Raw genomic sequence first — 25,111 nt, 5'->3', positions numbered from 1 at the left:
ATTTTTTTAGAGCGTAAAAAGGAAAGTAAAAGCAACAAATACAGTGTGGAAAATATTTGATTCCCTGCTGATTTTGTAAGTTTGCCCACTTACAAAGAAATGTAGGATCTGACATTATTATGGTTAGGTTTATCCTAACTTACAGAGACAGAATACCAACCAAAAAATCCAGAGAAAACACATTATATAAAGGTCAGAAATAATTTGCATTTCAGTGAGTGAAATAAGTATTTGATCCCCAAGCAAAACATGACTTAGTACTTGGTGCAGAAACCCTTGTTGGCAAGCACAGAGGTAAGACGTAGTTTTTTGTAGTTGGTCACCAGGTTTGCACTCATCTCACCACTCCTCTTTATAGATCCTCTCTAAATCCTTAAGGTGTCTTGGCTGTCATTTGGCAACTCAAAGTTTCAGCTCCCTTCACAGATTTTCTATAGGATTGAGCTCTGGAGACTGGCTAGGCCACTCCATGACCTTAATGTGCTTCTTCTTGAGCCACTCCTTTGTTGCCTTGTCGGTATGTTTCGGGTCATTGTCGTGCTGGAAGACCCATCCATGTCCCATCTTCAGTGTTCTGGCTGAGGGAAGGAGGTTCTCGTCCAAAATCTTACAGTACATGGCCCCAGTCATTTCCCCCTCAATGCGGTGAAGTCGTCCTGTACCCTTAGCAGAAAAACAGCCCCAAAGCATGATGTTTCACCTCCGTGCTTGACTGTAGGGATGGTGTTCTTGGATAGTGTTCCTGTGTAGTTCGGGGCTGATCCCTCACCGTTCTCATGATCATCCTTACCCCATGAGGTGAGATCTTGCATGGAGCTCCAGAACGAGGCCGGTTGCTGGTTGCTTTGTATTTCTTCCATTTCCGAATAATCGCACCGACAGTTGTCTCCTTCTCACCAAGCTTCTTGCTGATGGTCTTGTAGCCCATTCAAGCCTTGTGCAGATCTACAATCTTGTCTCTGACATCCTTTGACAGCTCTTTGGTCCTGCCCATGGTGGTGGGAGAGGTTGGAAAGGAAGATAGATTGTGTGGACAGGTTTCTTATACACCTAACAAGCTGACATTAGGAGTAACTTCCTAAAGTGACAGGACTAATCTGTGTTCCACATGGGCACAAAACCAATCTGTGGGAGCCAGAATTGTTGCTGGTTGGTAGGGGATTAAATTCTTTTCACTCACTTTCACTCACTCACTGAAATGCAAATCAATTTCTAACCTTTATATAATGTGATTTTTGGTTGATATTCTGTCTCTATGTGTTAAAATAAACCTACCATAAAAATTACAGACCCTTCATTTCTTTGTAACTTAGCAAACAAACAAAACAAAAAAGGCACAAAAAAAATATATACATAACTGTATCACACATGAGCTACCGTTCAAAAGTTTGAAAGTCTTTGAAAGTCTCCTATGCTTACCAATGCACCATTATTCGACAAATACGTGAAGAAAAAAAAAACAGTATTATTGTAAAATATTACATTTTAAAATCTATTTTAATGTATTTACTGCCATTTTTGATCTGTTGATCTATTTAAAGTGTCCTTGCGGAATAAAAGAATTCACCCTTAAAAAAACTTACTGACCACAGACTGATTGTGTGTGTATATGTATCTATGTGTGTGTGTGTGTGTGTGTGTGTGTGTGTGTGTGTGTGTGTGTGTGTGTGTGTGTGTGTATATTTCAGTACCATTCCCTATTTCAAGCTTATCGTTTTCATCATAAATTTCACTTTGAATAATTATATAGACCTAAAATAGTTAGCCTCCACCAAGCATGATTAAAAAAAAATGTAAGTAAAAAAAATAGAAGTTAATAGCACAGTAAATGAAGATTTCTCCACAGGTGTAGAACTGGGCTTTAAAGTAAACCTCACAATTGCAGCTAATGCCACTCAATTCATTACTATTATTGCCACTGCTGACATGGAAATTAAATAATATTTGTTCCCATTCAATTCATGTGTAATTTATTAAGATGTAGTTATTGTGCATGGTGGAGTTTACTTGGCTCAAACCGTACCCCTTATTGCATCCTGAAATGTCTTTTCTTGTGCTGTGTGGAAATCACCTCTCATCAGGCAGTCACATTGGTTTCGATCATAAAAAACTTAAACATAAACTTAAAAAAAAGATAAATCCAGTTTCAAAAACATGAAACTGACCCTGACACTTATACTATATGTTTGATACTGCATTGAGACTACATACGTATGTGCTTTGTGTTTGAATACATATATGTCGTCCTCTTGTGCTGAGATGTGGACACGACAGACTGTTGATGTGCAAAGTCTATAACCAAGAACACTTATTAAATGAAGATGTACTTCAGTCAGTACCAGAAATCAAGCTATCAATTCACTCTACTCTCAGGTGGTATGTATTTACCAGTGACTCTTACATAATATCCACTAGAGGGCTCATTATAAGAAGTGAAAGCTTTAGTTTCTCGGAGTCCTTCTGAGTTGTGTCCCTTTATGAGCTCTAAAGATGAGTTTAAATGAAATCCCTTGCATGGCATCTCTTACGCATTTTGTAAGATGTCTGGAGTTCAGCAGTATTGGTAACACCTTAACCTGAGAGACAACTATTACCTCAGCACTCACAGAGAGGGATCTGCTACCAACCCTATGACCCCGAACGAATCACAGAGACCAAACCTGAAGCTTGGAACCTTCTTAGAGTTGACGTTAATTATCTGTATGCAAAAAATAACTTACCAACTCACCAAGAAAGCCACCTTACATTCTGATCTGAAAGCTTCAGGCTCTCTTTCACCTTCAGACTAACATCTGCAGTCCGTATGAATAACTGGGCTCAAGGGAACCTTTCTAGTTGGGGAAAAGGAAGGATCTCTGTGTCTTTCTGTCTGTTTTCTTGTTGTCCTGCTCCTTGGAATGGCTTGAGGTTAAGGTGTGACCAACACTAGGACCTTCTCATCTGTTCAGCATCTCCTTTCTCTTTCCGTCTCAGTCTCGGGTTGGTGGGTTGGAGGATCATGACTCAGATTTGGGAGGAGTGGGGTTGGTCTGGTAACCGCTGCCGTAGCCGCTGATGGAGGTAGAGTTGGTGATGAGCTCCACAGGAGAGGTGCTGCCAGGACCCAGATAGGCCCGGTGGCTGGGCATGGGAGAAGGGGCTTCGCTGGGGTTCTTCCCAAGGATGAACCTCGTCTCATCTTCTAGCGTGGAAGCCTCCTTTGCAAGGCTCTTGCGGTAGGAGACAGACAGCTTGTTGGAGCCGTCTGGGAGCCAGTTGAAATGACGGGCAATAAAGACCAATGGAAGAGGAAGCATGGCCACAACGATCAGAGAAAAACACATGGCTAGTGCCCAAGGAGGATAACTCTGAAACCTCTCCATGGCCTGATTATAGAGTGAAGGAGAGAAATAATTGGTTAAACAGAATAGAATTCACAAAGTGAAATATTAAAGTCCTTGAATAATATTTTCTGATTTAAATGTCATCAAAATCTGGAATTTATTACTAACTTCCTTCTTGAAATACATGCACTGTTCAAAATTTTGGGGTCTGTAAGAATTTTAAAAAGAAATCAATATTTTTATTCAGCAAAGATACATTCTATTCATCAAAAGTGACAGTAACAACATTTATAATGATACAAATGATTTCTATTTCAGATAAAGGCTGTTCTTTTTAACTTTCTTTTAATTAAGGAATCCTGTAAAAACTTTTTAAAAATTGTTTACTAACTCACAATATTATTTTACAATATAATAGTTTTTACTGTACTTTTGATCAAATAAATGCAGCCGCTGTGAGGATAAGAGACTAATTTGAAAAACATTAAAAATCTTTCCAAACCCAAACTTTTGAAAATAGAGGTGTATACAGTATATCTGAATTTAGACACTGTATAGTTGTAATTACATATACAGATAATAAAGGGGAAAAACTGACCCACATATGCAGACTAGGGGTATTGATATAAACTAGGGCAATAGGAATAGGATAAGAGCGAGAAACAGAGTAGACAGATTAGTGTGTAACTAACCAGGTCTTGCACCCACGCATTGTATCCCGGAGGGCTGATGGCCATCTCTACCACAGAGGCAAAAATCAGTATGAGCAGACACACTGGAGACACATACTTCCACAGGTAGAAGTAAACACTGTACGGTCTGAAACCCAGCATGTCCTCCAGATCCTGCATGAACCTGATGAACACCGCAAAGCATGCAGAATTACAGGACTGATCAATATCAGACACAAGGCAAAAATAAACTCAACTGCATGGAGACTATCTTTGGCATTAGCAAGAACAGACAAGGAGGAGATCTGATGTCAGAGATACAATCCTATTTTAAGTAGCTCTTGAAGCAAAATGCCAGAGAACTTCACAAGCATATTAAAGAATTTGCCCACCTTTTAGTGCCATAGATCCAGGCTACAGATACATTCTCTAAGATCACCACAGTGGTGAGGGGCAAACCAGCAGAATAGTCATCAAACATGGTAACAAAGTAGTTCCCTGAACGCTGGACAAACAGCAAGCCGCACAAAAAAGCCACAATACAGCAGCCCACTGGGGGAAATATAAAATCATACAGGTTACTCAGTTCCCAGCATCACCATATTTATACTATAATATACATTGGGAAAATAAGGATAATGAAGTAAACTCATTTCAGACAAAGAAATGGAAAACCAAGAGCTCTCACCTGTGAGGACCTCTTTCCGAATTTTGAAAGTATCCAGAATGGGTGTGGTGATACCAGTCATGGTGCCAATCATGCTGCCCAGGCCCAGGTTTATCAACATGAAGAAAAACATGACAGACCAGAAGGGAGAAGCGGGGAAATGGGTCATGGCCTCGGTGAAGGCAATAAAAGCCAGACCAGTGCCTTGAACAGCCTGATGATAGTGAAAAACATAATTATAAAAACAGACTCATTTAAAAATTGAATAATAAAACAGCCAAAACTAAGTAAACTAAAATAAACATTTTAAAATGTCATTTTATTTTTAGTTTTTGATAGAGAACATATTGCAAAGATTTTAAATTGTATACCCTGCTTTTATAAATGAAAATAGCGCAAGATACCAGCAGACGGCCCTGAGAAATGTAACCCCAGTAATTAAATAACCATTTAACACACTAAACACAAAAATATTAAAACTAAAATTAAGTGAAATGATGAAACACTAAAGCTAACAGTCATAGAGTAAAGATGAACAAACTAGACATCCAAAAGCTATACTAAAAGGGAGCGTACTTTTGCTCCGATTCCTTTTTCCTTCTTAATTTTAGAACCGTACACACAATTTTTCCCCCCAAAATGGACAGATTAATGAATGTAAAGTTTATTTTGCCAAAACTAAGCTGAAACTGGGAACACAGACCCTAAAGCTATATAATATATATATATATATATATATATATATATATATATATATATATATATATATATATTAAATGAAGTGTGTTAAAAAGTTCCTAAATAGCTTGAACAGTAAAATACATTCCATAGTATGAATTAGTAAAATAAATTATTACAATAGACATTTTTGTCTATTGAGCTTGGTAACAATTTTTTTTTACAAATCCTAAGCCTAAATGTAAGTTTCATTCATGCTAAACTGCTTAGCTGAAACCTGTGAATGAAAGAAGACAGCTCATGGGCTGAACACCTGCCTTATTGAGCTCATCCTCCAGCAGACATGGCTCCAGCCCCAGCTGCGCAAAACTGTCTTCTTTCACAATCTTTATTACGCCGTACATCTCGGCATAGTCTGATGAGGTGAGGTGGGAGAAGTTCACGTGAGGGGGGATGAGATCCTGACTCAGCACATTTGAGTTCAAGTAGCCCAGAATCTTTTCAGCATTCCTGCAGGAGAACAACACAGACATGAGGCTGCTGGATTGACCTCGAAATCCAGCTTCCACATTTAGATTTAAAGCATTAAGCATAGATATTATCTTACAATGGAAAGTGTAACTTAATCCAATCACAAAAATGATCCTTTTATGTGAGAAATACACAGACATATTAGGAGGTCATACATACTCCACCACACATTTCTCGTTCATGACGTTGGCTTTGAAACCCAGCACAGCAAACACCACGAGTGTAGCCAGAATAGAGGTCACGAAGTTGATAACGGAGACCAGCAGGGCATCAAAATGGCAGTTGTTGTCTCTCTTATTGTAGCTGGAAAAAGCGATGACTCCCCCGAAACCCAGTCCAAGAGCAAAGAAGACTTGAGTGGCAGCTTCACGCCACACCTGCGGCTCCAACATGATCTCTAGCTAAAATTAAATTCATTTTTTAAAAATTACATTTACAGTATTTGATTAAAAATTTAAATAAACAATGCCAAATAAGTGCCAACATAGCTGAAACCCTTCAATTGTTTATAATGTTCTATTAAGCTAATAGAATCATTCTTCATAATGTAATTTGATTAAATATCCCACCTACACCACAAGAGGGAGTCCAAACACCTGACAGGGCGCAATCGTTAGCCACAGAAATTTTCTCTTTACATTGGTGACTCCTCCATCTTTAAGCTTTGCTTAAATTAAATAGCATGAAATGTGTCCCTTACTCTCTAAAAAATAAATCTTATTCCGGATAGCCTAAATATCACATGTGTGTTTAAAATCAGCGCACGTGTACACTTGCCTTACCTTGGGTGTGAACATGTGAGCAATGCCATCAACTGCTCCTTTAAGAAACATCCCTCTCACCAGGAAGCAAAAGAGCACCACGTATGGAAATAGAGAGCTGAAGTACATCACCTGCGCAAACACGGTGTAACAATTGTAATTGTGTTTTTGTTCAAATGTTTTACAATGATTTTTGGCATGACGTTGACATTTCTTAGAAAACAATAACTGTGCATTAATGAGGTTGCTATTATTTATTACAACAGGACCTAAATTTAGCACATTATAAATATGATTATTATTCTTTGAATTGTAATAATATTTTTAGAATAAATAAGATTAAATAGGATGATATTATTATTCTAACGTTCATGAATGTTCATAAATGTAACTCTTTAGGTAAGAATCCATTCTTTCCACTTCGTTTTGGTTGATTTCGAGCCTGGCGTTACATCTTTGTTACCAATAAATAAATAAAAATGTCAAATTATTATTGATTAATTCAAATAAAATGATTAAATATATATGTTTAAAAAAGGAAAAAAGAAAATAAACTCGAGAGCTGGCCTTACAGAGGCTCTTTTCTAGTTACATGATCTGAACAGGTGGTGGATCTCTACTGGCCTGATGAGATTAACCGAAATTTTGATTTATAGAGAACTGTTTGTGTCTTTGTTGTTTAGACACTAAGATACTTTTAAACAGCCGGTAAACAGATATTTCTCTGTAAAATCTGTGTTTGCTAAAACTGCACCATCATACCTTGCTTCAAGGAGAAAACAAATGTTCCACTCTGAGACAATAATCATAATTGCACATCTTGACTGTGTAATTGTTCAGAAGTGCTTGATAACGCAGCATCTGCAGATTGTGCCTTCAAGCTATCCGAAAATTGATGTTTTTCTCAACTAAGTTGATTCTCATTTCATTATCTCACACAGTAGCAAGTCTGCCTCACCTTCCCAGAAGACTGAATGCCCTTTATTACAGCCAGGCAGACAATTATCCAGGCAGCCAGCAGCGACAGAGTCATCCTCCAGTTCAGACCCCCGCTCTCTGCGATTGTGCTGGTGATGTTCAGGGTCTCGCGGTACCAGAAGTACGTGGTTGCTGAGCTCTTCTCACACTCAGGCTCAACAACTAACCAGACAAAAGAAAACCAGAGGGACAAAATTAAGTCCATGTCTATTAATATTCCTATATACCACTGACTATTTGATGACTCTGTGGATCAGCTTGTATTTCTTGGGATTTGATTCTGATTCATAAGACTCCAAAGTCTGAATTCAAATACAGTTAAATAACCTGGTGGGAAAACCAGCATCCAAAACATAACATATGCAGGAGACCTGCCAGTATTTTCAGCAGAGGACACTGCCAGACAGTTCTATGGGAATCTCCAAATATTGCTTCTAACAGCAGTGTGGTGTATCTGGAAAGATGTAAATAAAACTGGACCAAGAAACATTGTGCACTACCAGTTTTGGGGGTTTTAATCAATACAGTTTGGCATGTACGGCAATTCTTTAAAGTTTGTAATACATAAAGACCATAAACATAAAGAATGTCCAAATAGAGTTTGAATTTATGCTATATTATTATAGTTTTGGATTTTGTTTGGGCATCTGCAGTGTGCTGTGTCAACTTAACTTGAATGTCTACATGTATCTAGCCTAAGTGAGGTTGAGAGTGAGACTGACTGCAGGTCTCAGCCTCTGTCTAGTCCATTTTCGACTTATTGACCAGGGGACACTGCTGCAGGGCATGCTGGGAAGTCTAAAACACACAACATGCCCTTGAGTACGAGGCTCATGAAAAACATAGGAAATGTGACAAGGTGCATGATGTGTATAGGGTGGAATATACTTTAAGAAAGACTGCAATGCTACAAGTCACCAAGAGCCTCAAATAGTGATGCGTAACAGACTGCAACTTTATCAAGGTCATCTGTTGTTGGGCATGAAAACAAAACTTTTTCATTATGCTTGAATGCCACTAATGGATGATACTTCATATTTCTACAGCTTTGAGAGTGATGGAAGCAGGAAGCTTCTTGCTGTGCCTCCTTTTATTTCATTAGGCAAAGTGTTGTACCAAATGAAATGTTTCACGTAAATGAAATGACTCCTATATTTATAGTTATTATGTAAGAAACTGCAGAGCACTCACTGGCTTGGCTGCCATTCCTCCTGATAGGACATTCGCTCCAGGGCAGAGGATACTGAAACGACTGAAAAAAGTAGAAGATGCTCCAGCCGATAATCACATTATAATACAGACCCACAAAACCACACACCTGCAGAATGAGAAAAAGAAAAAACAAAGGATATTGTTAACAACTATAAAATAATTAAAGGGGTAATACTTACCAACACTTTCTCTCAAGGTCTCATCTAGTCTAAGGCTCATTTTGTCTGACTTTAGACCATTTACTGAACATCTGAGTCATAATGTGCACTGAAAATAGCAATATAGGTGGCAACATCCAATCTAACTGTCTGGCACCTTCTAGGTATGTTTTCTTTACTTATACCATTGAAATAACAGCTACTTGTTGGACAAACAGAGATTATGTCTGCAACATGCCTACATGCCAGTTTAGTTTATTATTGTTGCACCATTGATATTGTTGTGATTGGTCATTTTACAGTAAATGTCAGTCAGAGTAGCTCTTCCTGGCAGTTGTATAAGCAATGATGTGCACCAGACTGTGCTGACAGTCAAACTTCTGGCTCCTGGAGTCCCATCTGATATACAGTGGTGTGAAAAAGTGTTGGCCACAACATGCAGTTTTTAAATGAATGTTTTTATAATTAAGGGAAAACAAAATCCAAAACTACATGGCCCTGTGTGAAGAAGTGTTTGGCCCCCTGTTTAAACTGTGGTTTATCACACCTGAGTTCAATTTTTCTAGCCACACCCAGATCTGATTACTGCCACACCTGTTTGCAATTAAGAAATCTCTTAAATAGGACCTGCCTGACAAAGTGAAGTAGACCAAAAGATCCTCAAAAGCTAGACGTCATGCCGAAACAAATGAGAAAGAAAGTAATTGAGATCTATCAGTCTGGAAAAGGGTATAAAGCCATTTCTAAAGCTTTGGGACTCCAACAAACCACAGTGGGAGCCATTATTCACAAATGGCAAAAACATGGAACAGTGGAGAACCTTACCAGGAGTGGCCGGTCGACCAAAATTACTCCACGAGCACAGCGACGACTCATTCAAGAGGTCACAAAAGACCCCACAACAACATCCAAAGAACTGCAGGACTCACTTGCCTCAGTTAAGGTCAGTGTTCATGACTCCACTACAAGAAAGAGACTGGGCAAAAATGCTCTGCATGGCAGAGTTCCAAGATGAAAACCGCTGCTGAGCAAAAAGAACATAAAGGCTTGTCTTTTGCAAGAAAACATCTTGATGATCCCCAAGACTTTTGGGAAAATACTCTGTGGACTGATGAGACAAAAGTTGAACTTTTTGGAGGGTGTGTGTCCCATTATGTCTGGCATAAAAGTAACACCACATTTCAGAAAAAGAACATCATACCAACAGTAAAATATGGTGGTGGTAGTGTGATGGTCTGGGGCTGTTTTGCTGCTTCAGGACCAGGAAGACTTGCTGTGATAAATGGAACCATGAATTCTGCTGTTTACCAAAAAATCCTGAAGGAGAATGTCCGGCCATCTGTTCGTGACCTCAAGCTGAAGCGAATTTGGTTTATGCAGCAGGACAATGATCCAAAACACACCAGCAAGTCCACCTCTGAATGGCTGAAGAAAAACAAAGTGGCCTGGTCAAAGTCCTGAGCTGAATCCTATTGAGATGCTGCGGCATGACCTTAAAAAGGCGGTTCATGCTGGAAAACCCTCCAGTGTGGCTGAATTACAACAATTCTGCATAGATGAGAGGACCAAAATTCCTCCACAGCACTGTAACAGACTCATTGCAAGTTATCACAAATGCTTGATTGCAGTTGTTGCTGCTAAGGGTGTCCCAACCAGTTATTAGGTTTAGGGGCAAACACTTTTTCACACAGGGCCATGTAGTTTGGATTTTGTTTTCCCTTAATAATAAAAACCTTCATTTAAAAACTGCATGTTGTGTTCACTTGTGTTAGCTTTTACTAATATTTAAATTTGTTTGATCTGAAACATTAAAGTGTGACAAACAAGCAAAAAAATATAAGAAATCAGGAAGGGGGCCAACACTTTTTCACACCACTGTATGATCAGATGACTTAATGCATAAAAAGTATTTTAACTCCTAAAACTCCATAGCATTATTTCATTTATATTGTCCATAAACAGAATTTGAAAACAAGTGAATGTGTTCTGTGTGCTGAAATAGTGGCTATGTTCAGGGTTCAGCAACTTGTGCCTGTTAACAGCAAATCTATCCCTTGATTTTTCCCCTGCAGTCTGTAACAGGTCAGTGATGGTTCTTTGCAACGTCACATGTCCACAGCACGTTGAGTTTGTGAATAATTGAAGCACTTTGTGGGTATTAATAGCAGTGGCTGCAGCAGAACAGCCACATTTAGTCCCTGAGTGTTCCTCCATAGTCATTTTAACTGTGGGGCTCTTTAATTTTAAGGCCCATGATATCAAAATAGCTTTCCTTGCATGTTTTTTCATTGCCTTTATGTAGAAGGTTAACACAATTAAGGTTGATTCCAAGTCTCATTCATACTCACTACATAACAAATACTAAATACAATACAAAATACATTCAGGACATGTTAATTTTCAATTAAATTAATCTTGAATAACAGAACATTTAATATTCTAATAAAATTTTTTATTAAATTTAATACTAATATAATAAAATAAAATAAAAATAATTCAATACAATTAAACATTATATTTAATGGACATAATCATAATATAATAAATATTTTAAATAATATAATAAAATCAATAAAATCAATATGCTTATAATGTAATTTGTAATAATATAATGCAAAAATTTGTAAAAAGAAAATGCAAAAGAACACCATTGCATTTTATATATTTATATATATAATATGTATTTAGCCCATTCTGTTACTAATGAGAAAGCCATTCCCAAGAAACTGCTGATTAAATAGCATTTACATAATAACCAGAATTCCGCACCAGTGCATTGCTTATGGTATATAACCATCACCTCCAAAAGGCCTTACATACTCGCTGACTTGCTAAAGTATCCCCAAAGCCCAGCTGCTTATACAAGGAAAGGAAACCGGAAAGTCCAGGTGCAGCTGGGGCTGAAAATAAATGTATTAAATGTTCAGACAGTGATATTTTCAGATCGAAACCCATCTGATAGGTTATGTGACTGTGCTCATATTAAACTGATCAGAGCACAGAGTCTAGCAATGGATGACTCAGCACAGAATGGCTGATCAGTTAGCACTTTAAGGCTAGTGACTCATCAAAAATAAATGCTTGTATTGTGACCCTTTTTCAACAAAACATTAGCATATGAACTAGAGTCTCAAACGGTATCAGTCACCCAATCTGAGCTGACATAAACCAGACACTCACAAGTTGATGTCATTAAAGTCAGCAAATTAAACGCAACCATTTTCACACTAATTCCCTGATTTATGCATAAACCAAATGAAGCAACATGATCTCAGTCGAGATCAGACTGCTCATTTCTGTCTTGTTTTTCAGTCTACTACTTTCACCAGAACATCACCCACTCACCATCAGGCTGGACACTCCAATGCCACCAAGTCGTGGATAAACATAATTCCATACGCCTATGCTTCCTCGACGGATCCTCTGGCCAACCGCCAGTTCCAAGAAGAAAAGTGGGATGCCAATAAGGATTAGAAGGATGAAGTATGGAACAAGGTAGGCACCTGTAAAGAGAGATAGCGACACTTGTAAACACAATCCTTACAACAGTGTCTTTAATGACCAACCAATAGCCCAAGATCAATCAAGCTACTGCACACTAAACTCACTTTGTTCTTTCAGAATGATTTTTTTTTCCTTTCAAAATGCCATTTTGCTTTTTTCATATGCATACAAATAGCAAATCGTCTTAAAATATGTTTCTTGCTAATTAAACAGAACACAGAGTAGAATTTAAATAAGTGATTGCATCTAAAATGTTGATATGACTGTCTGGGATGTTTTTCCTCATATTTTCATATATTCACATAAATTTAACTAAGGTAAAAACATATAAACGTGTTTTAAGCAACACTATAGTCTTTAAAATTAATGCATATAAAGGTCACATTTTTATATTTTGATTTCATTTAGGTCATAGATTGACCTAACTACATGAAACATTATATTGTAAGACGTTAAATCATATGATTGTATATAAGTTATCAAAAGAGCTTGACAACTGAGTCAAAATAAGACCAATATAAGTATTAATTCACGAACTTTAGTATTAAGACCATAATTAATTGTCTTTAGATATTATTTTTCTTAGATTAATAGATATATTCTAAAGATGTCAAGTACTGGGACTGTTTGTCAACTGTAGGGAAAAAAGGAAGTAAATAGAACAGAACATTAATTCAGGTCAAAATATTGCAAAAGTAGTGCAGCTGACTGGACAGACTTAACTAGATTTCCATAACTGCGATATATTTGGATCACTGGTTATACTTCTCTTTTGATTATATTTCAAGAAAACTTGATTTCACTGAACTAATGATTGGTAATAAATATGACATTTTCCTTTAGAGAAATATGTATTTTAACTAAATATATGATCTGTCACACCATATTTTGAAATATTTAACTCACTGTTTATGATACAATATGGGTTCAACTAAAATCCAATACACTATACTTTCAAGCAGAGCAAGAGCAAGTGCAAAGCTTTATTATTTTCACACCTGTTATGTTTTGTTTTCCCTAAATTTTCTTGATAAATTTCAAGCACCCAGATGCAGCAGATGGTATCTGCTATAGGCTAATGACAGTCTGAGCCTCAATAGGCATGAATGAACAGACAGACAACAGAATAAAACAGCAAGTCATGCTGCCGAGCCCTGACGTCAGACCAGCTCCATGGTGATGAAGATTTTGGTCTGAGCAGAGCAGCCTCTATTTGAAGTCAAAGAACAATCTGAAAATAACCGCTTCTGTAGAAGTGGAGTGCACAGTGCTGGCGTATGACCACAAACCCATCCTCTTGGGAGACTATAAGTCTAATTAGAGCCATGGATGATCACAGCACTGCCCTCCCTCGGCCTCTGTTTATGACGACGGACTGCTTGTTATCAGTTTATTTACAGCATTTCTTTGTGTTCGGTGTTGCTTTGTTGAGGCTTTTTGCCTGGGCTTTATTTATGCATACGACTAATGAAAAGGAAACAGCAGGTCTTGCATAGAAAAGAGGAGATGGGAGGAAAGAGATAGGGATAGACAGACAGATGGGAGGAAGAAGATGAAGAGAGCAAGGGTGCGTTACGGAAACAAGGCCTTCTGGGAAAGATTTATAATTGCTAGACAAGCAAGGACAAGATATGATGATCTAATTAAGGTGTCAGGTTTCACTTTCAGATAACATTAAAATGTCCTACTGTAAATATATCAAACCTTAATTTTTGATTAGTAATATGCATGGCTAAGAATTCATTTGGACAAATTCAAAGGTGATTTTCTAAGTATTTAGATTTTTTTGCACCCTTAGATTCCAGATTTTCAAATAGTTGTATCTCGGCCAAATATTGCCTGATCCTAATAAACCATACATCAATGAAAAGTTTATTTATTCGGCTTTCAGATTATGTATAAATCGAAAAATTGACACTTAAGACTGATTTTGTGGTCCAGGGTCACATATTTTGGATGTTTGGATGTTAAACACTTAAAAAAGTATTTTGTTTTCTTTCCTTATGAAGGAACTAAATGCATCAACATGTTAACTACAAAACAAATAAATAAATAAAATACTTAGAGGACATTACATTTTTTGGATTTCTGATCCATTGTCTGTTGTCAATAGTGTAGCAATGTATGAAGCACTACTCACACAAAGTCACTTTCAAACCAAACAGCTTTCTGTTGGTCAGTGCAGCAAATTCACATGACCAACTGAAATACAATCTGTGTGGGGATTTTTTTTTTGACATGAAACCCCTGATTTTCCAGCTTCATGTTGGAATGACTGGATTTCACATGCAAAATTTCACAAAGCAACTGTAATTTTGATTATGCCTTTAGGTATAGATTTAGTTTTAATACTAGGGGCCCTAAAAGGCTGGTGTCATACTAAAGCCAAAATTTATTGCCAGGTTTAATGGTGCAGCATTGCTTAAGTTGTAAATTAGTGCTCTTAATGACTTAATAATTTTATTAAATATTAAACCCACTGATTTTTGTTTTAGTGTTCACCTAATAGAATAAATCTGTGCAAAGCACTACCTGACAAAAAATGTTGAATACTAAACATTTAGGATACTTTTTAGTGCTTTTCTGTCCCCATTCATTATAATTTCATGGAAAGAGTGACCAGTACATTAACATTTCTCCCTTTGTGTACTATAGAAGAAATAGAGGTTGAATAAATGATGACAAAAATATTAATTTTTTTTTGGTAAACTCTCCATTAACCTCGTAAAAGTTACAAATGCACATCACTAATAAGTAACTCACCTCCTCCATTCTTCTGGCAAAGATAAGGGAAACGCCACACGTTACCCAGGCCCACCGAGAAGCCCACCTGGGCCAGGATGTACTGCAGCTTACTGTTCCAGGCAGGGCGACCGTCTTCAAGGTCAGGAGAGATATCTGGCTTGCCTATGGGTGGAGGGCCTCCTCCTGCCATGTTCATGCTCATCTGACTGCTCTTGTAGTCCATGGGAGCCTCCAGCGCCAGGAGGTCGGCCACAGACTCCGTGACATGCTCATTACTGAGCTCGCGCTGAGTCACTTTACTGCTCTTGGGCATGGTTGTGCCCTGTCGTGCTGATTCTGACAATTATAGGTGTGAAAGGAGAGCCAGGCAGAATGGAGGTCACAAAAACTGCCCCTTTGGCTTGATACAGGTGTGGACAATAAAGCTTTGTGCTCCTGTGAAAAGAACATAAAAATGAAAATATGCCTGAGGGCCATTATATACAGTATCATCCAAAAACTTGGCCATTTGTGTTGCATTTAACAAAATATTTTTTTCTGGTGAGTGTTGTCTTTGTTGTTGAAATTTATAACCCATTCTTAATATTATAAAGTTAACTAAAACTTAAAATTGCATTTGTTTTTTGGCTTTGGACTACAGCATTTATTGCATGAGAAGCTAAGCAATCTGTTGTAATGGAAGCCAAGGCAGAACAGATGTATTTTTCTGACCCCCCGCATAGTAGTTTTGAACAGTATAGGCCTCCTAATATTTATTAACCACGTACAATATGATCTTTTTGCTAATTTTACAAATACATTCATTAGTGTAAAATACAATAAAAACAATGATAATTACAGTTTAGTTTAAAAAAACTGTTTTCTATATTTAAATTTTTTTTTTTTTAAATATATTTATTCCTGTTATGGCAAAGCTAAATTTTCAGTCTTCAATGTTACATTATTATTCAGAAGTCATTCTAATATGCTGATTTGAGTCCTTGCTGAATAAAAAAAAATAAAAAAAAGTAATTAAAATTGCCAGTATACTGTATATAAATACAATCATTCTGCAATTGATCTATAAATCAAATTAATATTAGATGATTAATAAAAGCCATTTGCACTTTGTGTGGCAGAGTAATCATCAAAGCTCAAGCTCACATAAAATATGTTTTATTTATAAATTAATAAATAAATTAGAAGACAATAAGTTAATTAGAAGACAAACAAACAATAGTGAAAAGAAAGAAAGAAAAAAAACCTTACAAGCAAAAAAAAAACATATGCAAGCAAAATGTGGAGAAAGCTGTAGAATTGCATAGAGTTCAGGGTTTGCATTTGTTGTGCATTTTAATGCAGTTGTGGATACACAATGTGTGTGAGCAGACTGGGCACTGCTGCTGAAATCAACTCCTCAGTTGTCTTTATATACGCACATATATTCTGCTACATGTGTTATCCAAATGAAATTCCAAATCCAATGCAGTATTTTGTACACTGTACTTCCTTAAATAGGAAGTAAATCCATTAACGTGTTTATTTAATTATCAGGAGTCCTTTGGAAGAAATGTTAGTGTAGTGCTCAAATAATGGATCAAATCTGTGCAAAACACAGCCTAAGATTAAAAAAAAAAAAAAAAAAAAAAAGGGTAGCCACTGACCACCTTTTAATCTAGACCATAGGACCGCTTTTTGAGATAAATATGGGAGAGGTGATGCATGAGCTGAGAATTTTATCTCCTGAATGAATAGGAAATGTGGCAACAAAGCTGCCATCTTTGCTCTTCCCACCTTTGTTTATCTTTTGTAATGAGAAGCAGCCTGAGGCACTGAAAAAAAAAATCTATACAGCTTATCTCAAATACAAGAGGACACAAAATCTGGATGTGTTGCTAGGTGATGCCCACCCACCGCCCATGAAAACCATATTCCAAAAAGGCTCAGATCTGCCCCGGGGAACCATATTGGGAGGAATCCAGCTAATTTTAAGAGCAGACATTACCACAGTTTGAAATAATAGCATGTGCTTTGTTTCTGTGACATGGTCAATGACAATAGACCCTCAAAAGACCATCATGCGCTGAGTTTTCAACTTTTGCACCCACTGTGAAATGTTGCACAGTGTTCAGGTCCAAAAAAGCCTGTCCGGGCAGCAGGCCAGTCAGTTCTACGTCATTATTATGGAAGGGATTATATTTCAGTAGGAAGCAAACTAGACATGAAGATTGCTGCTCACACTCTGCTTAATCTCATTTTCCTGTGCATTAAACACAAGGGGCGCTGATCACACATAATAAAGTTCATCTGCTTGGTCAGATGATGCTGAGGAATTCAACAAACACACCCAAACCTAAACTCTCCCTGATGGTGATGAATTTCTTACTATTTTGTCCAAGAATATAAAATGTGGTGCCAATCAGAGCCTACCAACAGCATGGCTTCTCTTAGTAATAATGGTCTGTACAGCTAAATATCCTGTTCATCCCACTGCATGTTATAATGTGAAATGCACATATTTTATCTGGCTGGGTTGCTAGGCAATAGAGCTTCATGAAATTCTCATGTCTCTGCTTCCTGTGAACCTGAATGCTCTCTTTATCAGAACAGTAAGTGACAGCCTGTCTGTCCAATGCTTGAGAGGATACATGAACCAAATTTAGTCAAATCCTTGAAAAACACAGAATGGTTCAGAAGAATCAGATTTCATATTCAGCAAGCAATCTCTCTGTATCAAAAAAGAGCACACACTGATATGATGCAGGGATGAAGGCAAGTGCATGTTGGGACTGCAGCAAATGAATCATAGGAATTGTGAAGACAGCCATGTGCATGACTGCAATATCAAGCTCTCATTTTCTAAGAGTAGTACAGTATTTTATAGATTCTTACTACAATAATTGTACTACAATAGTGTAAATATTGTCTGGGCCACAAGAGATGAGTTTTTCCTGTTGAGTGTTCTGTTGGCTGTTGAAGTTTATAACTCAAACTGAAATATTAGTATGATTTATTAAACCTTATCTTATGATTCAATTTGGTTTTGGGCTTTGCACCACAACATTTATTTAATGAGAAGCTTATCTATTTGTTTTCTAATATTTTTCCATCTATAGCAGCATTGAACAGTATAGGATTGTGGTAGCCTACTTACTACTGTAAAATTTTACAATTACATTAATTCATTTAGTAAACGTTCTTATACAAAACGACATAATGGTCACTGAAAGCAATTCTTGAGAAGTAACAATAGTGTACTATATGTTAAAATATAGGCTTATAATGAATAGAAGTAATAATTTCTTGGAAAAAAAATAAAAAAATAAATCTTGCTGACCCCAAACTATACAAAACGTGGTGTGTTATTTAACACATTTTAAAGATGACTGTTTACTGACAAAAAGACAATTTGATTGTAAAACTATTGGTGTGGAAATTATTAGTCGACCCCCTTGAAGGTCAGTGAAGGAGCAGGACAAACTGCGTCAACTACCCATTTACAGTTTGGGTAGTCTTGATACAAACTTCCATACTTTAACATTTTTCACAATTTTACCTTTATATTCACTTTTCAAACATAATGATTTTACTTCATACACAAATGAAAAAAAGTAATGTTATTGAATAAATCACGTGCATCTTTTCAGTTGGGAGTAACTCGACAGCTCAAGCGTCACCTGACGATGCTCCTGACTGCGGTAGCGTTCACCTATACCCTGCCTCATTCACGGATATTTCAACAGTAATCTACACGAGCAACACACTTACGACAGTTTAAAAACACAAACACGTGGACCACGCGGGGCTGAATGTTGTCATGTATGTAAAGGGGACCACGCATCGTGCAGCATCCTCAAGGTCAAATATTTGTGTCAGGTTGACCTAAAACTGACTAGTCTCTGATAACATGAGAAACCTCGTGAATAACTGACCAGTAATTCTCTGTGAATTATCGACATGTACTAGCCCTACGTGCAGCGAGCTAAAACGCTTCATGCATGACTGGAATACCAATAAGTTGGCACGACGGGTACTAAATGAAGCGAATCCGAGATCACTCACCTAACTGGATGTCGAAGAGTCGGACTCTGATGCCAATGTGCTCGTGTAGGTCTCAAGGAGTGATAATAACCTGAAGAATCAATTTGGTGGCTCCCATAGAATGATTCTTCGTTGAGACACTTGATGTGCCGTTTCCGCGCTCACGACTGAACCTGTCCAGAAATGCGCAGAGTGAGTGAGTGAGTGCGCCGCCTGACGCAAAGCCCACCGCGCACTATTGTGTATTCTTTATCATCCCAAAATAGTAACTTTGGGGTCACGCTGACACATCTGTGGGCGTTGTCCGCGACAGCCCTTCTAACTAACCCACTCTTTGATGTGTCCTCCAGTGGTTAAAATTCAAAGCGCAACTTATTTCTCCTTACACGATTGGCAGAGATCAAATTACTATAGGTGTTCGCATGAGTCACACGAACGCGCTCATACGTCAGCAGGCGCGTAATGTGCGCATCCCATCCCGTCCAAATTCTGATGAAATACCTTTTGGGGATTGCAAAGTAAATTCTTACCTATTACCTTTGAAATGCACAAAGCTGTCCAGATCTGTCAAAATTGCTCAGGTTATATCTTATTTAGTTCTAGATAAGGTTGTTTGCCAAATTTTAATCAATAAACTCCACTATATGAACCCATCAAAGCAGTGAGAGATGACATTAGCTAAAATCTGGAGCTCTGCTGATGCTTTTTCTCTGCTGTCAGAAAGGCCATTTCTTTGCACATTTGTGTTTAGCTCATTTTTCTTCCTGACATGTGAGGATTTATACTGTCCTTGGTTCTGGCTGGTCTGGCTCAATTTCTTTTCAATTATCTTTTCAGTTTCTTTTCAATTTTGCTGCATGAATTGAGATGGATATCGCAGATTGTTGTGTTTTTAAAAGCCATCCCATTAGTCATATGTCTGCTTTACTGTAAACATAAGGAGTGATTTAGAATGTGAAGTGAACAGAATGCTTTGTCTGATATAATTTTCAGATTTGCCTCCTAAAGAATTATAGTTGCCTAATGCAATTATTCAACTAATCACAATTCAATGCAAAACTCAGCTTTTACCTCATGGGAAGATCATGGAGAGACGTTCTTAGCCCTTGTTTAACAGAGACCAATCTCTGAATGTTTAGTCCCCTGGGTGGGAGATCAGTGCCCATACAGCTGATCGTCTGCGGCTACTGTTTTGAGCCTGGAACAACAAACAGGTAACACATAAGCCAGATATGTGTTTGTTTATGTGTGAGTGTGTGTTTGACTCACATCAGCAGATGTGGCCCAGAGAAGCGAAAGTCTAAAGGCCTTTCCACACTGAGCGCGAATAAGCTAAATAAATATCGGCAGACGCAGATTAAGGCACAGTTTTGCCTGGCCGAACTTTTTATTATTTTAAATTTTCTTCAGCAAGAACAAAAAAGACCCTCATTGGCCCATAAGAAACATCAAAGGAGGATTCATTGCAGAGCTTTTGACAAAATCAACGCATAGAACTAAATAGTTAACTCTCAGCACCGCCGAGTTCATGCGATCATTAAATCGAAACCGAAAGTAAAATGCGCACCCACATTCAAAAGCGATTTTAATACCCCGAGTTTTGAGAGCGACTCCCTGATGCGCGCAAATTAGGCTACATAACATATCTAGACTGTTATTAGTATGTAAGCTTTAATAGGATGTGTAGTTGTCTATAGCTCTGCATCATGCTTGAAAAAATGCATGAACAAAATGAACAAAATCTTCTTAGACCTGAGAACCCCCTAGACTAGAGGAAGTAATGTCCACCCATCAGAGTCTCACAAAATCCTGTGGGGACACTGGAAATGTAGAGGATGTAGACTGTAAGATTGTCTGTCTCAATGTGTGTATACCAGTTCACCTTACTATTTGTGTGTAGACCATGTATGTAAATTTCTCCAGTAAAGCATAATGATTGGGGGGGGGGGGGGGGGGGGGGGGGGGGGGGGGGGGGGGGGGGGGGGGGGCTTTCCAGATACATTTGTAGAAACACCATCTGCATTTTCATAGTGCTAAATGTCCAGAACATGACAGAATTGACTTTTTCCACATTACATTATCTGCACTGATGAGAATTTTGTGCAATACTTTTATTGGAATATCTGCAAAATTAATCATTAAAAATGAGTGTGCATTTACTGAATGCTGAAAGCATGATTAAAGAATTCACTATAGAAATAAAAAATAATAACTTTGTATCTGAAAGAATTTAAGCAAACTTACAAACTTACTATAAACATGTAATTCATGGGATATAAATGAACTTGGAAAATTTACAAAGCTTGAAATATTTGTGTTGTAGAAAATGTTTCAGTTAAGCAAAATATTTAAAATTTCAGGATTAATTGGGTTTACCATAATCTTTAATTAATTTATTGAAAAGGTTGTGAATTAAGACTTTGTTCCTGAATAAAGTCTTGTTAACTATACTGATAAAAGATATATTGATGAACAATGTAAACATTTTTAGATGTCTACTTTAATAAGAATTTTAAGGAAAACATTTTTTCATTGCCTCCTTTTAGGGTTAAATGATAAAAGGTCAATAAACACAGCATTCCAGTTCTCTGGAAATCTACAGATGGGTGTAGATTCGGTGTGGGCCTTGTCATAGCCCACGTGACTGCTATCAGATGTATGCATCCTCTGGGTAAACAATAGTAAGGCACAATGAGTATTTGAGCATCTCCCTTTCCACAAATAAAAATAAAAAATAGGACTGAAGTATCCTGCAGTTCCCTTCCTGTGTTAAAGCCTGTAGTTCTGGGCATGCTGGAGCATCCTCAGCACTGCAGCATGTGTATGTGTGTGAATCACAAGGCTCTAGCTCTCTGTGATGGTGCACAGAAGAGCTTCTTTCCCTTCTCATGTGACTCACCTCGCTAGGGCCCACTGCTGGGATCTGTTGCTATGGCAAAAGCAGATCATATGATTCTGACTCAATCCCGGTGTGTGTATGTGTGTACTTGGAATTATGTTCTGGTGGCATGAATGGAGCATGGTGGCACACACGTCAGATCATGGTAAAAGGGATGCCTAGCTGCTTGGCTTCTGAAATCAAATCAGAATTAGAAAAAGCTTTAATGCCAAGTGTGCTTACACAAGGAATTTGTCTTGGGGACAGAAGCTTCCAGTACAAGTGACAAGACACAGATAACAATCAAACAAAAAAATTAGTAAAAATAAATGTAAAAACAGAAAGACAAAGGGACAGTAAACAGTATATTGTATGTACAGATGTGCTTTATACATGCTGCACATGTCACCTGACCTAAGACTTCTACTTCACAAACACTGTACACATCATTAGCCACAGCACCAGTGTTTTATTCACCCATAACAGTCAAATCCCTGCTGGTGTCACACTACACTGCCGGAAGGAACACAGAGCCGTGGATAATTGAAAGAGTTTTTATTAATCCAACACAGGGTTAAATCCAACATGGAGAACAGGAGGAAGACACACGTACGTAACTGGTACACCCGACAAAACTGAATTGAAAGGACGTGGGTTTTTAAAGGCAGGATTAACGAGGGACTTAAGGAGACACACCAATTTAACAATCAGGGGGAACACAGGTGCATGGAATGATCATCAATATAACGGGGACACTGAACGCATGGGGAAGAAACACACAGACAGGTCCATAATCCTGACAGCTGGCACTAGAATAAAACTTAAAATAAAAAATAAAATAAAACAGACTATCAAATTTAAAACACAATAATAAAACAATCAGACCAATGATCAAGGAGTATTGAATCCTAGAGAGAATAGGTACGTCTTTAGAGTAGATTTGAAAGCAGAAATAGAAGGAGCAAATCTAACATGAAGAGGTAGACTGTTCCAGAGTTTTGGACCAAAAGCGCAGTCACCTTGTTTATTAAGTCTAGATCTAGGCCCGATGAGTAGACAGAGATCACTGAATCTCAGTGTTCTAGAAGGGGTGTATGGACGGAGCAAGTTTGTCAGGTACTGAGGGGCCAAATTGCTCAGGGCTTTATAAACAAATAATACAATTTTAAAATCAAGTCAATATTTGATAGATAACCAGTGCAATGCAGGTAAAATTGGCATTACGGGTTCATACTTGCGGGTCCCAGATAGTAGTCTAGCAACTGTGTTTTGCACTAGCTGTAGACAGGAAAGGGAAGACACTGAAATAAAGTGAATTACAATAATCTAAACAAGTTGTTACAATAGCATTAATCAATGTTTGGAAGTTACCTTTGATAAAAAGGGTTTCACTTTAGAAAAATAGAAAAGCATGATTTTACAATAGTACTGATCTGTTTGTCAAATTTCAGTGAGATTCATATGGGACCAGAGAGCCACAGTCAACATCTAACACACAATTTTCCTTAGGCCCAAATAGAATTATTTCTGTTTTAAAGGTAGCATGTGCAGGGTGAACAATACTGGTCCAAGGATTGATCCCTGTGGAACTCCACAATTAAGAGGTATACTAGGTGATAACCAATACGAACACTAAAACATCTGTTGGTCAGGACCAACTATGTCCATGATTTAGTAATATTATTTAACTATATGGTTAGAATGAGGGTTTGATTTAGGGTTAGCTGCATGGAATTATGCATAATTTATTGTTATAACTATAGTTAGTAGATGTAACAGTACATGTAACAAGGACAACATAAAATAAAGTGTTACCCAAATATAGATTCTTCTGAGTTTCTGCATCTTAAATCTGGTTAGACCAGAGCTGTTACTGTTCATCTTAAATGAAAATAAGAAATTTTCCTTGGCATCTAACTGAAAAAAACTAAAAAACTAAAATTGAAATAAAATAAATTAAAGCTACTGTAAATAGAGATATTAAACATAATACTAAAAATGGCAAAAGTACATCACAAAATTACTAAAACTAAAATTCTAATGAAAACTGAAAAAAAATTGAAAAAAATAAAGGCAAAATCAAAATATTAGTACCTAAGTATTAGTAACACTCTAATAGTATATAAATGTTACAAAATAAAACTCTGTATAGACAGAATACATTTAGCTAAAGTAAGAGTATAACATCAGTATAAGCACAGTTCCTCTGCCATTCTTAGCATACTGTGAGGCTGTAACAGTGGTCCCAGAGAGAGGCTTTAATTATTGAGAACTTGCCAGCATCACTGTAACCTTGAGTGAAGTGCATTTGTGTGGATGCTCTCCACTGGCACACACATGCTAGCCTGATGCAGAAAGTGCCATTCAATTCTAGAAAAAGGAAATGAGGAAAAGGAGGTATTTTAAAATATTTTAAATGAGTCTTCTAAACACTGCACTATAAAGTCTGCCACTCAGATGCCACTCAGTCCATTAAGTCCACATCCAGCCTCTGGGTTGATAAGACTTCACACTGTGTTCACAGGCTCATTTGCACTCACAGACTTCAGACTGGTGGAGGGGATATTTATCACCAGCCTAATGGGGTATGCAGCAAGGCTTGAATTTACAACATGGCCACACGGGACATTTTATCTGGGGAAATTATGACACGGCAGGGATAATAGAGAGAGAAAGAACAAGAGGGAAAGTACAGTTATTAAACAAAACTAGTAGGGTGTGCACTATCAAATTGATCCTTAAGAAACTATTCACCCATGAATGAAAACACTTTTACTCACCCCCGTATTATTTTCTTTCTTCCATGAAATACAGATGTTGATTCATACTAGGAAAGCATTAGGATATGTCTCTGGTTGCAAATGGCATTGGTTTTTGTGTGTCACATGACAGGCTGCAACACGGCAAGCTTGAACTGCAAATAATATTTAGAGAGGAGAAAGGAAGATTATTAGTAGTATAGAAGTCAATGGGACAGGATCACTA

General features: G+C 37.5%; 1 protein-coding gene across 1 annotated transcript; it reads right to left on the bottom strand.

Annotated features, from left to right (window-relative positions):
• Positions 1-1,652: 1,652 nt before the first annotated feature.
• On the bottom strand, positions 1,653-19,668 carry LOC109094630 (sodium-dependent neutral amino acid transporter SLC6A17-like). Its single transcript, XM_042762249.1, has 12 exons — positions 19,270-19,668; positions 15,247-15,663; positions 12,325-12,482; positions 8,801-8,927; positions 7,590-7,771; positions 6,653-6,763; positions 6,030-6,271; positions 5,657-5,849; positions 4,683-4,875; positions 4,387-4,546; positions 4,016-4,178; positions 1,653-3,365 (listed from the first exon to the last, which is right to left on the bottom strand). Exons 2-12 carry the CDS (start codon positions 15,539-15,541, stop codon positions 2,997-2,999), a joined length of 2,193 nt encoding a protein of 730 aa, XP_042618183.1. The 5' UTR covers positions 15,542-15,663; positions 19,270-19,668; the 3' UTR covers positions 1,653-2,996.
• Between the last annotated feature and the right edge of the window lie 5,443 nt (positions 19,669-25,111).

This window comes from Cyprinus carpio, chromosome A8, assembly GCF_018340385.1.
Source record: "Cyprinus carpio isolate SPL01 chromosome A8, ASM1834038v1, whole genome shotgun sequence".
Lineage (NCBI taxonomy): Eukaryota > Metazoa > Chordata > Actinopteri > Cypriniformes > Cyprinidae > Cyprinus > Cyprinus carpio.
The sequence above is the reverse complement of the archived record's forward strand: the minus strand, read 5'-3'. Positions and strand labels throughout refer to the sequence as shown.